The sequence below is a fragment of the Melanotaenia boesemani genome, chromosome 2 (genome assembly GCF_017639745.1).
Source record: "Melanotaenia boesemani isolate fMelBoe1 chromosome 2, fMelBoe1.pri, whole genome shotgun sequence".
NCBI lineage: Eukaryota > Metazoa > Chordata > Actinopteri > Atheriniformes > Melanotaeniidae > Melanotaenia > Melanotaenia boesemani.
This window is the reverse complement of record NC_055683.1, coordinates 24,688,711-24,705,624: the sequence shown is the minus strand read 5'-3', so window position 1 is coordinate 24,705,624 and position 16,914 is coordinate 24,688,711. Positions and strand designations below refer to the sequence as shown.

The 16,914-nt window shown below is 39.8% G+C and overlaps 1 protein-coding gene across 1 annotated transcript; it reads right to left on the bottom strand.

Annotated features, from left to right (window-relative positions):
* Positions 1-1,287: 1,287 nt before the first annotated feature.
* LOC121633903 (centriolar coiled-coil protein of 110 kDa-like) lies at positions 1,288-13,892 on the bottom strand. Its single transcript, XM_041976229.1, has 14 exons — positions 13,713-13,892; positions 12,816-13,026; positions 11,760-11,888; positions 9,019-10,189; positions 8,719-8,840; positions 7,756-7,921; positions 7,441-7,550; positions 5,774-5,890; positions 5,541-5,642; positions 5,346-5,462; positions 3,423-3,496; positions 3,250-3,315; positions 3,080-3,139; positions 1,288-2,340 (listed from the first exon to the last, which is right to left on the bottom strand). The coding sequence occupies exons 2-14, from the start codon at positions 12,978-12,980 to the stop codon at positions 2,265-2,267; spliced, it is 2,475 nt and encodes an 824-aa protein (XP_041832163.1). The 5' UTR covers positions 12,981-13,026; positions 13,713-13,892; the 3' UTR covers positions 1,288-2,264.
* Positions 13,893-16,914: the final 3,022 nt, after the last annotated feature.

Below are 16,914 nucleotides of genomic sequence, written 5' to 3'. Positions count from 1 at the left end.
CGGAGACAGATCTTTCAAATCCCTTGGAAACTCGCATCATCTTGAAATCACAGGTTCCATAAAACTAGCAATAGAGGACCTCTTGAATCGACCAGTTGTTGTCAGAAGGGCAGAAGCTTTCAATAGCTTCAAGAAAGGAAACACTGTTTACAGCTCAGCAAACTGCAAAGAGTCAGACAGAGCAGACAGTGCTGTTAGACTCAGGAATGGCTTCTGTGGAGAAATACATTTAATGTTACTGTTTAAAGAAAACTGCAGCTGCACATCCAAGTGTTTGTGCCAAGCTGTACCAATCATTGTTGCTCACATGTATGACATCGAACCTGAAGAACGGTTGGAATATATAAATCATGATGATGCATCAAAGATGATCTTTGTAAGAGTTAAAAGGACCGAACAGCCTAAAGCTTTTTATTTGGATGATGTCAGGTGTAAATGTATGAATGTTGACGGTTGGCTTGTACCTCTGCCAAACTCATATGAGAGATATTAGAGTCTCTGCACAGCTCAGATGCTGCAGCATGGTATGGAGTCTTTAGTTTACTCAACAGTAGAAACGATGGAAGTTGGCATTTAAAGCTCATGTCTGCAAAAAAGAACGACGATTATAATTTCTGTGTGTGTGGTTTTTTCCTTTTTTTTTGAGAGGGTATTTGCACAGTACATTCTACAGTTAAATAATTTTGTTTGAGTGTTGATAAAAAAAAGAAATGAGAGAAAAGACACTGATGCAGCATTTAGTGCTGAGTAATTAGGTAAAATATGTATTTCTTGCATGTCTACACCAGATATTTATCTTTTATTGATTAGTTGTGTTGGTTTGTCTGTACTTTAAACTCATTTAGTGTATTTGTAAATATTCTGTGCATTTTACATAAAAGCTGTGGGTCAGTATATTGATACTGGTTGACAATATATTTCAGTGGCATTACGTTACTGTTAACAAACATAATGATGAAGCCCATTATTCCCTCGTTCCGAAGGGCTTAATGTGCTGATAAAGCCTGCGCCATGTCATACAAAAGGCATGTACAAGTTTTACTCCACATACTAAAATAATTTCATCCAGAATGATGTGAGTGATGTTCTGTTCCTCTCTTGTTATTCTATGGTAGAACTGATGAAGTTAACAGTAAGAATTGTGTAAATGATGATCTAAGCACAGACCAACATGAAATAAAGGATTTTTTCACACTGTCATTGTTCTCTTGTGTAGTTTGTTGGTTCCAAACAGCTTCACTGTAAACTATTTTCATTCATCATTAACTAAGGACCAGAAATTCAAAATAAATGTGAACAAATTCTGAATTTATTCTGACAATATAAAACACAACAAGGTGGCATTTGAAATAAATAAGCATTTTGTTAAAAGACAGCATTGTCAGAGGAAAACAACACAGTGAAGTATTACATCAGTGTGGCACTGCAGTGAACAAGTGACTGTAGCAATCCAACAATATGTACTTAGATAATATTTTCTTTACCATCACTCTATTACTTTATTCTTTACCTTTACTCAGTATGTTTTTAAAGAAACTTACACTGAATATCTGCTGTGCATCTCATCATGTAACAGCACTGAAAAGTGTAAACAAATATACAGTATTTAATTTTTTTTCCCCATTTGCCATAGGTTATAAGCAAAATGGTGAAACACACTGAATGAAATGTCTCAAAATATTTTAAACTTAGCACCAAGAACTCAAGAAGCTCACAAAGGTACTCAAAGTCCTTCAACAAAAATATATAAACTCTTCACACTTTAATACTCTATTTTAATGACAACTGTGACAACATGAAACTGATATTTGCAATTTATTAACCACTATAAGCACTTCATGTTAATGAATACAGCTGATAAATATGAGCATGCTTAATATTAGAGACAGCAAAGGCATAGTTCTCAGGCACAGGTCTCCATTTAGCTCTGACCTACTGGCTTCTACGGCTACTTTCTTTAGCACAGTTACTCCTACTTTCTTCAAAACACTTGCCTAGCTACCGAGTGCTCAGGTCACATGGCAAGTCTTGGCAAAACAATTAGTTTTTAACAGAATAATTTCAGCAGGTGGCAACAGTCAAAACAGCAGCACTGTGATGGTGTACATCAGTGGACTAAAGCATGGTGGTGAATACAATCATTTGAATTTGAGTACCTTGAACACAATCATATAGTTAGCAGCTCTCACGAGAGTGTAAGTGGTGAAAGGTTTAGGATAATAGACTAAATATTCAAGTTCACAGTTCAGGAGATGTTTCACGTGTTAACCCAGAGAGTGTTGCTTCTTCAGGCTGTCAGAGCGCTTTAGTCTCTCCTCTGGAGTCTTTCTGTACCAGCTCCTGAAAAAAAAAAGACATACACTGTTATGCATCCATACATCCACCTACAGCAAAGTCTATCTCACATACATTCATTAAGTTTACTCAAGTAAAGTTCAAGTATATTCCCTTTAATATACTTGATGTAATATTCCTACCACACACAGCAGCACTAAGTTAAATTCACATATGATCAGCTGTTTTTGGTTTTATCTGCAATAATTATCTGCGACACGGGGCCATTTTTATTCACATATGACTAAAATGAAAGAGACTAAACTGCTTTAAAATGTTTGTGATGCAGCTGAAGCAGCTGATCTGTCTGGTTATCACTCAGTATTTGCAACTACTCCCATCCACCCCTGTTTTCTTCAACACAGTGTAATCAGCTGGTGAGGCTGATATGGATTTCTATGACATAACACTCTAATGAGAAGCTCTAACTCAAGGACTTTGAAATGTGTGTGCAGCTTCTCATACGATATAAAGCGTTTTGCCTCAAGTAAAGTACAGGATCACATATTCCTCAAGTTGATAACAACTGTGCTTCAACTGAAGTGCAATAAATCCCCAACAGAAAGGCGTTCAACCGTTAATAACTGACAGATCAACAAGTCTAAACATATTAAAAAATGTGATAATTGCAAGTGCTTCAATCAAATACATGCTAATTATAAAACGCTGTTGGAACTGATCCCTTTATTTACTGCCATGTCTAATGTTAATGGAAAATGTCAAATATATAGAAATACAAACGTACCCCTGGCGGTTCAGCTGGCCTGGAGTCGGGGAATTTTGGCCTTGATTTGACTTCTGAACTCTGGAAAAGAAAGGAAAGACATGTGATTTAAAAAAAAGGTGGACAAAAAAGTTTAAATCAGACAAAGAGAAAATTAAAGAAAAAAGAAATTATAAAGAAAAATCTGGCACCTGTTGGTGGTGGGGCTCTTTGGCTTGTGCTGCATCTTTCTGACCTGCGCTGGGGAGTCACCAACCCTGAAGGAGCACCAAGCACATAAAAACAGTGGATCACCCGATTTCAGTAAAACCAAAGATATAAGAAAGGATATCGAACACACTGATTGATAGTCTTCCTATTTTACCTCTTCTTCCTGTCCAGAGACCTCTGTGTGGCAGCCGAGAGAGACACTCTGTCTTTGGGGCTTTTGGCTTTTTCCTGCAGAGGATAATTTAATTTATAATAAACAAACGGACACTGGCATCAGAAACCATTTTTATCCTGGTAAATGTCTAAAACTTTATCACCAAAGTATAATATGAATAAACTTGTGTTAATTACAGTCTTGTCATATTTATCTGTTGGTAGCATTTTATTGGACATCCAGAAATGCAAAAGAAATGCATTCGTGAGATGAGACTGTTCACCTTCTGATAAATTTTAGCTTTCCGCACTATAAGGCGCACCTAAAAGCCTTAAATTTTCTCAAAAATCAGCCGTGCACCTAATGACCTGGTGTGCCTTATGTGTGCGCCTCAGCATGTACGCTTACCTCCGCCACGCCCCCGGCAGGTACCGGTATATTAAAGGTAGGCTTTGTTTATCTAAGGACCCCCGAAAATGGCACCAGTGAAGAGACATGCTTACGACGGACAATTCAGACTACAGGCTATCAGTTATGCGGTTGTACATGGGAATGGAGCAGCTGCAAAAGAATTCAACATCAATGAAGCTATGGTTTGGAAGTGGGGGAAGCAAGAAAATGAACTGCGCCAAGTTAAGAAGACCAAACAGAGTTTCCGTGGTAACAAAGCGAAGTGGCCACAGTTAGAAGTCCAACTTGAACAGTGGATTATTGAACAAAGAATAGCCGGAAGAAACATCTCTACAGTCACCATTCGACTGAAGGCAACAACAATAGCACAAGAATTGAAAATCGAAAACTTTCAAGGAGGCCCGTCTTGGTGCTTTCGTTTATGAAACGGCGTCATCTCTCCATCCACTACAGTGGCACAGCAACTGCCAGCGGATTACAAAAAAAAGCTGGCCATCTTCCACACCTACTGCAGTAAGAAGATTACAGACAAAAAGATCCAGCCCAGCCACATCACAAACATGGACGAGGTTCCCCTCACTTCTGACATCCCTGTGAACCATACTGTGGAGAAAAAAGGGACCAGCACGGTATCAATACGCACCACGGGACATGAGAAGTTGGCTTTCACTGTTGTTCTTGGATGCCAAGGTAATGGACAGAAACTACCACCTATGGTAATTTTTAAGAGGAAGACGCTGCCAAAAGAAAAGTTTCCAGCGGGAGTCATCGTTAAGGTCAATGAAAAGGGCAGGATGGACAAGGAGAAAATAAGAGAGTGGTTAAGAGAGGTATATGTAAAGAGACCGGATGTTTTTTTTCACACATCACCGTCCCTGTTGATCTGCGACTCCATGCACGCCCATCTCACCGCTACTGTGAAAAACCAAGTGAAGCAAATGAAATCGGAGCTTGCCATCATTCCAGTAGGATTAACAAAAGAACTCCAACCGCTGGACATTGGTGTAAACAGAGCATTCAAAGTGAAGTTGCGAGTGGCGTGGGAGCGATGGATGACAGACGGCGAACACACCTTTACTAAGACTGGGAGGCAGCGCAAGTTATGCCACCATATGTGAATGGATTGTGGATGCTTGGGCTAAGGTATCTGCTTTAACTGTTGTCCGAGCTTTCACGAAAGCCGGCATCATTGCTGAACAGCCACCTGGCAACGAGACTGACTCCGACAATGATGAGAGGGAACCCGGCATGCTTGATGGCGAAATTGCCCAGCTGTTCAATTCAGACACAGAAGATAAGGACTTTGATGGATTTGTGGGAGAAGATTGATTAAAAAAATAATGTCAGTGTATTGTTAAATAGTAGAATAAAGCTCAACTAAACTCACTGTTTTGCTTCCGTTACCTTTTTTTTTTGTAGACTGTATGTTTTAGCATGCGCCTAATAATATGGTGCGCCTTATGGGGCAGAAAATACGGTATGTGTGATAACCAGGCTGTATTCTCAGGTTACCAGGTCTCGTAGCTTCCTCTCTGTACGCAGCTCCCTGTCCTGCTGCAGCAGTACTAAGCGGTCCTCCAAAGGCATTTCAAAGAAGATATCATGGATGTCATACAGAGCTGCACGTAACTGTGAGACAGAAGAAAACCTTATAAACACAGAGAAAGGAGGATCTCTGCTGTCTATACACAGTAATTACAGTCATACCTGGGCCCTGACTCTCTCCTGTAGGGAGAGATCTTGTGCTGAGTAGGTGCTTTTCTTCTGTGCAGCTTCAGTTTGAAATGAGCGGATGAACTCCTGTGTATCCTGGAGACACACGCACACAAGTCAGCCACTAAGATCATGATTTATTCATTCAAGTAAAAATGACCTTGCTGATGTTGGTGTCTACATTTTTTGCGCACTCATCTTGCATGGATGTAAGATCTTGATCTCACCACGACAGTTTGACGCAGGTGTTTGACCTTCTCTGTTCTTAGAAGTCTACGTATAAGGAAGCCGCGAATGATGGCGCCAATTCGACAAAATGCTTTCTGATGCTCTGCAGTCAAAACCTGCAAATCACAAACAGCAGGCACAGAAAAAGATGAAGATATGGAGACATGAAGAAGAGACATAGAGAAGACATGGAGAAGAGCTATATCACTCCATTGTGAGAGAATTAGACAATTCTCAACCAACACCGCTGCCTCTGTCTGGAAAGCCTCAGTTTAAACCCACCTGTTCTCTGCTGCATTTCAGTAGTTTTTATTTAAAAGTCAAAATTTACATCTGGTTCTTTTAAGCTGGAATTATGTTTTAATATTGTCTTTCCCCACATTGGAATTTTATTTCTTGCATTTTATCTATTTTATTTTAGCATCTTCATTCTGTTTTTATTTCATTAATTACATTTCTTTTCATCTTTGTTTTTTTAATGCACTTGTATTGCTTTCTGCACCCTGCTGAAATGTTTTATGTAAAGCACTTTGAATTGTCTTGTACATGAAATGTGCTATACAAATAAATTTGCCTTGCCTTGAAAAGGACTGAAAAAAACTACAAACCTAGCGGCCCCCACTCTACTAACAACCTGTGCCTGGCCAAAGGTCTGAATGAGTTTTTCTGCCAATTTGAAAGACAATGGGACAAGCCTGACAGTCTTTTGAACGCCTTGTTTTGAAACTACCTCAAAGTCATCACATACCCTTTCCTGGATCCTCTACAGTTCGCTTACAGATCTGTAGACAACACTGTTAACATGACCCTCCAGCATCTGGACTCTCCAGGATTCTATGTCAGGATCTTGTTTGTGGACTTCAGCTCTACATTAAATACGATCATCCCAGCTTTGCTCAGAGACCAGCTCTCCCAGCTGAATGTGCTGGACTCCATGTACAGGTATTTACAGACTTCCTGACAAACACGCGGCAGTTTGTGAGGATGGGTCAGCATGTCTATGTCTCCTGGTCTATCAGTCCCGGATCCTCCCAGGGCTGTGTCCTTTCTCCTCTGTTATTCTCCCTGTACACCAACAGCTGCCCATCTGGACACTAGTCTGTCAAACTCCTGAAGTTTGCTGATGGCACCACCCTCATTGGCCTTATCTCTGATGGGGACGAGTCGGCCTACAGGAGTGAGATGGACCATCTCATGTCCTGGTGCAGCATGAACATCCTGGAGCTCAACACTTTCAAGACAGTGGAGATGATAGTGGACTTCATAAAGAACCCAGACCTTCTCTCCCCTGTCTTCATCTGCAACACCTCTGCTGAGTCCTTCCTTGGCACCGCCATCACCCAGGAGCTCAAATGGGAGCAGAACATCAGCTCCCTCACCAAGAAGGCCAACAACAGTGAAGATGATGGTGAACTTCTACACAGCCATCATCAAATCCATCCTCACATCATCCATAACAGACTGGTTTGCTGCAGCCACGGCCAGGCACAAGGCCAACAAGGTGATCGGTTGCAACCAAGGTGATTGGTTTTGCTACTAAGAAACTAAAAAAGTTACCACTCAATTAAAAATAAAAAAAAGTCTTCTAAAACTTGAGCGTTTTCTAGAAAAATGAAAACATAACATATATCATAACATATAAGTATCTCTTTGAGGTTATACCTACCAAGCTAAGCCTTGCTCGAGGTTTGTTAGCCCCCCAAGTGGAGCCCCATACATAAACAGGAGGCTGGACAGAGGGAGAGGTCACACTAGAGGGGACAGGACTGGGAAAAACTGGAAGAAAAAACAGACACCTTCAGTGTATCCATGCAGATGTAGAACTATAATATTTTAAATATTATCTCCCACATTACATTACAAAAATGACTCTGATCTTGTTTCCTCAGAGTTAATGTTCTGTTATTCATCTACATTAGCACATGCAGTCTTGTAACCACAGATTTAAACACTTCCAGCACAGCAGTAAGTGAAATGATACCCATGTTGTGTCCAGGCGATCGCTCAGATGGTGTGTGGATAGGACTCAGTCCTGGGCAGGATGGGCTCATGACTGGGCAGCTACCATTCACAGACCTACAGTTCCAACCACAAGAATCTCCCCGTCCACCTCCCTGCTCCTTCAGTCTTCTCTCTGTCTCCTCAAGCTGGTAAACACAAACATACTGTATGTAAAAAAACGGTCACTGCTTTTAAACTGCAAACATGAATGAAGTAAAATAGCTATAAATGTGAACAAAAGAAGACAGTATTACGTTAAAAAAAAATGCACTAAGTCGTGTTGTTTTACTCAGGAGCAAGACAAATGAGAGAATCAAGGAAAATAGTTTGATACCTCCACAACTTTGGATATAAAAACCATAATTTGTGTTTTATGATAATTTGCAGAAAATGGTGAAATACTGCACATTTACTCTTATCTAAAGTGTACAAGGCTTGATCGTTTCCATTGAATTAATTGTTGAGCTTGGGACACCTACAGATTGACTTGCATCCATCATAGTTCCAAAAAGGTTGGAATTGTTTAAGAACAAGGAAGAGTTTTCTCCTGCAGGAATTGTCCTCCTGAAAAACCAGCAGATTTGGTAAAGTGTCTTCCGATTGTTTGAATTGCTGCCGGCTCAAAAACGAGGCAAGGAAAGGGGTCATATTGACTGTGAATGTGCACATCTGATCTAGAAAGCTACCACCGGTTGTAAACCATAAATTACTTCAAATAAAAACACTATTTTCAGGCAAAACTTAAGATAAAATCCAGCAGTATATGACTGGTTCCAGACTATGAAGCTGAACAGCACAATGAACCACCACAACAAAGATTTTCCTGCTTTCAGTACCATTTAAGGTAATAACATATTTTTAAACACTGCAGATAAGCCAGAAAACGTGGGAAACCATGCTGTGTTCCCTTTACAACAGACACTGTGTGAATGCATGTGCTGACCAGACAGAGGCGCTGTTGCTCTTTTTCCTGCTCAGCCAGGAGCAACGATATCTGCAAGGCATGCTCCTCTTCTAGGTGCCTTTGCTTGTCCTCCAGAGCTTGTGCTCGCCACTGTGCCTCCTCTGTTAGTGTACAGATAGAAATACTTTATATCTTAACATCTTAAAGTTTTTTTTCTGTTAAAAAGGACTTTACAATGAGGAAGACAGAACTTCTTTAGGAAATTTTGCATTTTAAAAAAATAAATAAAAAAGGAGCATGACATAAATAAATCTGTTGAACCAGTAAACATAAACTCACCTGTCTTGATGGTCTCGACTGTCCCTCTGAGGACTGTTGGTGTTCTCCTGCCATTGCTTGGCCCCCGAGGGTCCTCAGTCTCCATCCTGAGCGTGACTGAGTCAGGATTCAAACGGGCCCTCAGAAGAGATGTTGAGTGATTCTCTACCTCATAAGACTGGGTTAATGGGGATGTGGGGGCCCGCCGACTTGGACCCAACCATGTAACACCTGCCATGAAGCGAGGGACCCTCTCCTGGCTGCGATCTAAATGCTCCATTATAGACTGGTAGGTATTAAGCTGGCTGTCCAGCGTGTGACAGCGTCGTCGAAATCCTGCAGTCATATGATCTGGGTGTGCCATTGAGCTGGGCAGTGAGGCACTAACAAGGTTTTCGTGCTCCTGTACTGGACTGGTACCACAGTAACTGGACTGATGGTTGCCACTCCTGATAGCTGCATCTCTCCCCTCGGAGACCCAGAGACTAGTGGATGATGAACCCGCTGACAAAGCCTCTCCCCAATCTGCCATGCCAGCACCTTCCCCTGACCTTCCTGGGCTTCGAGGGATAAGGTCTGCTGGGCCAATGGGAAATGAAATATGGATGTTTCCGGTGGAAACCGGCCGTGGTTTACGTCTAAGCTGATGCGGACTAATGCTGGACTCCAGAGTGGGAAGACATGCATACCGTTCTGGTTTACTTGCTGAGAGGGAAACAGACTTCTGTGGATTGGGCTCATACGAAGCTTGATACTGGATCGGTGGATGGCCAAGTGGGCTATGGTGAAGACTGAATCCAAATTCAACACCCATGTCCCTCATGGTGCTACAGCTCTTTTCCTCTTTGGTGGTCTCAGGTGGGGTTTGGGTGATACTGTGGACAACTGCCTGCTGACTCTGCTCTCGCTTCACATATTCCCTTGATCGTTTAAGAAGGCTGTCCAAACTAATGTCCTCATCCTCCTCCTCTTCCTCCTCACTCTTCTCTTGCTTCTCCACTGTTACTTCCTCCTCTGTTCTGTAACCATTGAGGACTGGGGTCTCAGAGCCTGACACCACAGACTCTTTTACCTGAGGTCCAAATCCAGGGTTTCTAGGAAGTCCAGGTGAATCAGTCACCAAGGTGTAACCACTGACTGTTGCAGGTTTAGAAACTGGAAGCTTGTCATCCTCTGTACTTGGAACTTGCACCTGAGCAAGACAATGAGCTTGATATGAGCTTGTGAAAATGGAAAAACAGCTGTAACTTCTAAACTGTTAATGTCACAAATTCTATCAGACCCTGCTTATTACAGCTGAAAGTCTACATTTCAAATATTTCCTGTTTTTTTTTTTACTTCAAAACACACCGAAGTACCATACAAATGAACTAAAAACACCAAAGTACTGCACACCAGCTCTCATTTCTGTATATTTTGCTTCTGTGCAGCAAGACTTTCTTATAATCTTTTAAAGTGGTTCTGTCCAATAGTTCTCCAGACTTTCTGGGGGTCTTTTAAAGTTTCTCTTTGAACATGAATGCCTTTTCTACATTTACTGGACCAATTATGACCACATAACACTGACCTATGAATTATTTAAGCATAAAAAGGTACCAAACTCAAGGAATGACTCAGTGATGGATCTATAAATAACAGAAAACTTAGCAAAGAATACATTTGAAATTGCATCTTTGGTCTATCACAAAGGCACATAATTTTTTCCCCATTTCTTTTTCTTTTGCATCTAAACAGCTTGGCAGACAAACAAATGGTACTTTTATACCAATAAGGTGATTCCTAATGACATATTAGTTGGTAACTTGGCATGTCTAAGACAGGTGTGCAGTATGTGCTTAAAAATAAGGAAAAAGGCACAACACTGAAAGGTTGGACTGAAAGTCCTTAAGAAACAGGAAAATGGCGGCTGTCCAAGTCATTATTAAGGAAGAGAAACAAGGAGAAAAAGCTGAGGTATTCCAAATTACACAAACTGAGGTATGCCAGTTACAGAAAAATCAATTGATCCAATGGAATGATGAATCCTCCCCAGAGCCCGAATCTTTAACATTACTGAAGCAGTATTGGATCATCTTGGCAGAAAATAGAACAAAGTGCAAATAACAATAACTTTGGCAAGTCCTTCACAAAGCCTGGAGGACTATTCCTGAAGCCCACTGACAGAACGGACAAAGCTTAGAAAGCTTGTCTAAGAATAAACACAGCCTGAACTGTTGGCTTTCAAGCTCATTAGAGTCATACTGTTTTTTGCCTTTTGTACTCCTTATGTTGTCTCTATTAATGCTGCCACTTTTCAGTGCATCACTGTACCTATTTTCTATCTTCCTTGCATATAAAGAAATAAGGGGATGTTTTGCACAGTACTACCACTTGCACAGACTATTTGCAAATGCTGTGCTTTGGATATTAAGAAAACAGGGCTATATAAGGAGGTAAAAATAGCACAGGCCAGTGGGGGAAGAGTTAAATCAAACTGCTTTTATTTAAAGCTTCAACTTTCACCAGAGACTGCCACATCATGGCACTGGCACACAGACCTGTTTTAAAAACGAGGCATGGATGAGAGCTTTTAGGTTTTTGTGTTTTTATGAAAACATGACATGTTGTGTTTTTGTTAAGATTGTAAAATAGAGGATGTGGCATTTCAATAATTCTTTCCCATGCATAAAGCAAACCTATGCAATATGACATTTTAAAACATTTTGTTTTCCCACTGGAACACTCCACTGTATCACTGAGCAGGACCACACTTTGAGGCTGACCTGAGTTTGATCCAGTATGCCCTGAACTCGGGTCAAAAGCTTCGTTCTCTCCCGGTTGTGTCTGTCAAGCTCCAACTGGACTGCCTTCAATCTGTAGCCACACATCTCGGTGCGCTGCTCTGTACTCAGCTGGAAAAGAAAACACATTTCAGCATCCATTCATCTTTTCTGCTACCCCACAGACTCCTGGTTAAAAAATATTTAATTTGTTGTTTGTGAAGACAAAAATGTTTTTTATTAGATTTCTTTTGATTTACTAGAAGAAGTCAACCTCCTAGTATATTTTTAAATCTTCTTTAATGGAGCAGAGAGCCTCACACAGTCATGTGGCTCTTCCAGAGAACTCATTTTGTCAGCAGTCACGAGCACATGGGTTTTTCAAACAGCCCTGATTCTCCTCATCATCAATTGCTTTCTCTCCCTCTTCTCTGCCAACTGCTGATTTAATAGACCTTTCTCAAAGTAGGCATTTTGTCTTGTACTAACAGGAAAACACAAGTGAGGACCCCAGAGCAAGCGCCACTCAATAGAATGTTGTTTTTTAATATTATGGATACCCCTCATGTTTTCCCTGCAACAACAAGCCAAATATCAGCTTTAGAAAGATCTGTTAGGTCATCTATGTCAGTGTTTGTCAATGTTCGATATTGTAAGTTTCCTAAATAAATCTAAATCAATCAATTTCATTGTTGTTATACAAGTACAATGAAATTTAGACTGCCAACCCTCATCATAAAAGTTGTAAAGTGCATGGGTAAAATGAAATTAAGCTATACAAACTCAGATAATTTACATGTAAAATTCAACTATTAATAAACATTAGTGACATGTAAACAGTTACTCCCGAATTATGATTTATAAAATAAAATAAAATAGGAGAGTTACAGATTAGTTTAGTAACTATGTGGTAAAAACAAAACGTTAGACATGGGTATTAGTCCATATCTTATCCATTAGCTATGGTTTCTCTGTACTACTGAAAAGGAAACTGGAATTGGTTAATCCTCATCTTGTTTTGCTCCTGGGCATCAGCTTTGATGCGTTTTTTTCCCTTACCAGAGGTGAAAGCACAGCTCTTCCATGAAAGTCGATGACAGAAAGAGTCTTTAGGGAACATAGTGGCTCACACGTCTTCTTCTTGAATTTCCCCTCCTCGTGCAGTAAAGCCAGACTCCGCAGGCAGAACTCCTCATAGCTTTCCATCTCTGGACACCCATGCATCCACACTCCGGGCAGGAAAAACACACCATGTAGTCTCGTCACCCAGCTGTTAGAATCAAATGGAGAATGGGGGATATATCACAACTCTGTGGAAATGTGAGCTTACACTACACTGGGTTTGACTGACCTAGGCTCGTACTGTAAGTGGAAAAACAGGATAAATCGCATACAAAAGAGAGTCTGTCTGCGCTTGTGTTTTATTATCACACTCATCACATTCCGCCCATTCCTGTCTATTAGACCTGGTTGGTGACTCTTCGTGTCTCATGAAAATATAATCAGAATCGTGTGTGTAATCAATACCGTTTCTATTTCTGATGATAGTCAGACCCTACCAGGCAGATAATGTAACAGGGCGTTAGCCCACGAGCGCTGTTTAATTGATTAAATTAAACGATTAAAACGCCTTTGTAATTACTGTTGATGTAATAATTTGTCAAATTATAACCCATAGATGAGGTTTGAATTCAACCAAAGGTCCTTCCGATGCTGTAACCCCACAGCAGCCTGCTTATAGTAGCTACCCCCACGCTGATTCAGTCGAATGACAACATAACAGAGGTGGGAATGATTTCCTTTTTGTGTCTCGCTATAACAGAGCAAGCTTATATTATAAATCATTTGTACGGCAGAATTTATCTGATTTTTTCTGTCATTTTTTGAGGTTAGAAAGGCGTTTTTGTCCAGATGTGCCATGCATAATAACAGCTGATAAACCGTGCGTTTTCATACCTGCACAAAGGAGAAAAATAACTAGCCTGTCTTCCTTCCTTTCTCCTCACGGTGAGTGTTAGCCGCTGGCTAAAGTTGCAGAGACTCGCATGATAGCGGTTTTAGCAACGAATCTCACATTCCGTCTCGGTTTGACCATCTCAACTCTTCCGGGCTCCAACAGCGCCTCCTAGTAACAGCAGCGCGTGGACGGGCGGGCCACGTTCCAATACGTAGCAGCACGCGACCTGTTCACGCTGTCTGGAAAATTTCCTCATCAGCTGTTTCAGACAATTTCCTCAGTCCCAAAAAGTTTAATAAAGCGGCAACGAAACCGGTAAAACAAAATGGCAGAGAGAAGAAAATCTTTCTCGAAAACTAACCTTAATCACATTTATTATCCACCATTGAATAAACACGCTATGATGTAGGTTAGTTGGCTTCAAGTATTTTTGTATTTTTTTAGACATTTGCATATTATTTGCAGGTTCTGTGAGGACATATTTCTGTGTTTCTAAATATTCTGCATTAAGTTACTGCTTTAAACCACCACAGCCTCATCATTTTAATAGCTTGCTAATTTTATTTATTTAATTATTATTTATAACCTGGCCTCACTTTATTTGTAGGTTATGAAAATCTGCACAAATCAATTCAGCATGGCCAATCAATCGTGTCATGCAAGCACAGCATGAGCTCATATAATGTTCCTAAGATTAGATTGTGAGTCTCTCTCTCTCTCCCTCTCTCTCTCTCTCTTTCGTCAACCCTGTCCTATCCAGCATCATAGCTAGCAGAATGACGGTCTGGCTGCTGTGCTGTTCCAAACAAATTAGCTTTGCCAACAGGATCTCAGGATCTTAGTGCACATAATGGAAACACATCTTTTTTTGGATTTAAAGCCCCCCCTTGATACCTGAGTATTGTTCTTTATTTTGGCAAGTTACATGTGTATGCTGTACCTGACATGGGGAAATGAAGGAAGGGGAAGAGTGAGAAAAGAAGAGCCTACCAAGATCGCAGGCCTAATCCAGGACTTTTTGCCACTTATGGCTCAGTTTCAACACTGGCAGGTTTTATGTGGGCTAGATGTGGTCCACATGTGAGTTGCCAGCCTGGTCACTGGTTAAGGTAAGTATTTTGTCCAGATGTAGGTTGTTGGCTTTCATATGGATTAAAGCATGTGTTGTGTGGGTCAATAGTGGTACATAGATTATAATAATTGTCTTGTGGGCCACAAGTGATGATCATATGACTGAGTCAGTCACACTCACATGGTGTCAACGCTGTAAGTCAAAGCCAAATTTGGGTTAAATATTGTTTACTATCTGGGTAGATTCAATATTATTATGTAATCTTTTTACCCTGAAGTTAAAAAATGTTTTGGCTGATAATATTATGTACCACAATGGTAAAACATCACAAAATGAGTTAAAACATGCATGTAGTTCACCCATAAACATTGAGTATAAGAGTATGTGTGAACTTTGCTCTTTTGGGACAAATTTTCCAAATGTTATACTTGCTGTATATCAGCAATGGTTCATTGTCTAATCCAGTCAAGGTCTTAGAGATAAAAAGGCAAATTTTCTTGTACTTTGTGTAAAGTGTGCTCTTTCATTGGTGATATAAGCCTTGTTGGACAGTATAGGATTAAGAGTACCACATTTGTGCTGGAAACATGTTTTGATGAACTGTGTCTTCCTCAATATTGAGCGTTCAATACAATGTTTTTCTGAGCTTTTACACTCTACTGAAAACTTCTATTACATTAGAAATATTACATATAACAAGATAACATTTAACCCTTTAAAGCCTGACCCACGGGGAAGAAAGTCCATTTTTTTCATTTAAAGAATTTATTTGGCCTTTTAACCAAATGTAAAATAATAATAATAATAATTATTATTATTATTATTATTATTATTATTATTACTTAAATTTGTATATTGTAGTGGCAACCACTGATCTTACTTTAAAGCCACTCCTAACTTTTAACAGGTTAGGTTAGATCTGCTTGACTCCTAAATATGTTACCTTTCCTTCCTCACATATCATTGGAGACTCATTGTGTTTGTGGTTTTATTTTACGTTGTTCCAAGTATTTTTCAGTTGGTACATCCAAGCTTCTCCTGGGTTTCACAACATCTTTCAGTTGACACTTACTGTAGCAAAGTCTTTTCAGTAACATGACTTAATGAAGGTCAAAAACCCGTTTTTCTCTATACCACAGCACACCTGTTAATCCACGCACCAACATCAGAACATAGCTCTTCCATGTGTCGCAAAGAGCATACATAGTGCCTACTTCAGGGCATTTGACAACTCTGTAAACACTGTAATCTACAATAAGCATCTGAAATATCCTTAACACAATTTTGGCTCCTACATATTACTTTTTATTACCGTGTGATATTTTAAAATTGATGTAATACAAAAGGTAACCACCAGGGGGCAGAAGACAAGTATCAGATTGTGTACAACAAGGTTTTGAGCCAAGTTTTTACCATAAAGTGATGTAAAAGTCTCAGAAACTCTATGTATCAGATATGATACATATGGCATTAAAGTGTTAAAGTGTTAAGATCACAGGACCCTATTTCTCATATAAAAAAAAACGAAAAAAATAAATAAATAACAGGAGATTGTTCATCTGTGGATGGTGGATCATATCTTTTAATGGCTTCTTTATTAATAACATCCACAACACTGTAATGCACAGTACATTGTAGCAAGCAAAGTGATGCTCCTGTTTCACAGCTCATCTCCTTTGTCATTAGATGAACTTGTATGTATAGGCTGAGCAATGCGCACATTCTCCTTGTTCTCTCGAAGTAAAGCATCAATATCAGTTTCTGTAAAAGCGGCTTTGGAATCCTGTATAAAAGTGAAATGATATGAAAGGCTCAGTCTTTTTTTTTTTTTTTTTTTTTTTAGAAAAATGATGTTTCATAACTGGCAATATATCCAAAGCTTACCTCAAAAGTATGGCGTTTGACCCCAACACATGCCTGAGACTGCTCATAACACAGGATTACGTCCAGATTTTTTGGCTCTGTTTTCATTAAAACATCATGGAACTTGTCATGATGAGAATCTGGATGAGAGATTTGTGAAGAAGTTATAAATTTGTCCGTTGTTGAAATATAATACCTTTTAAATCATTATTTCATATGAGCCCATTAATTAATGATATTTAATCTTGAGCTTACCAAACAAGTGT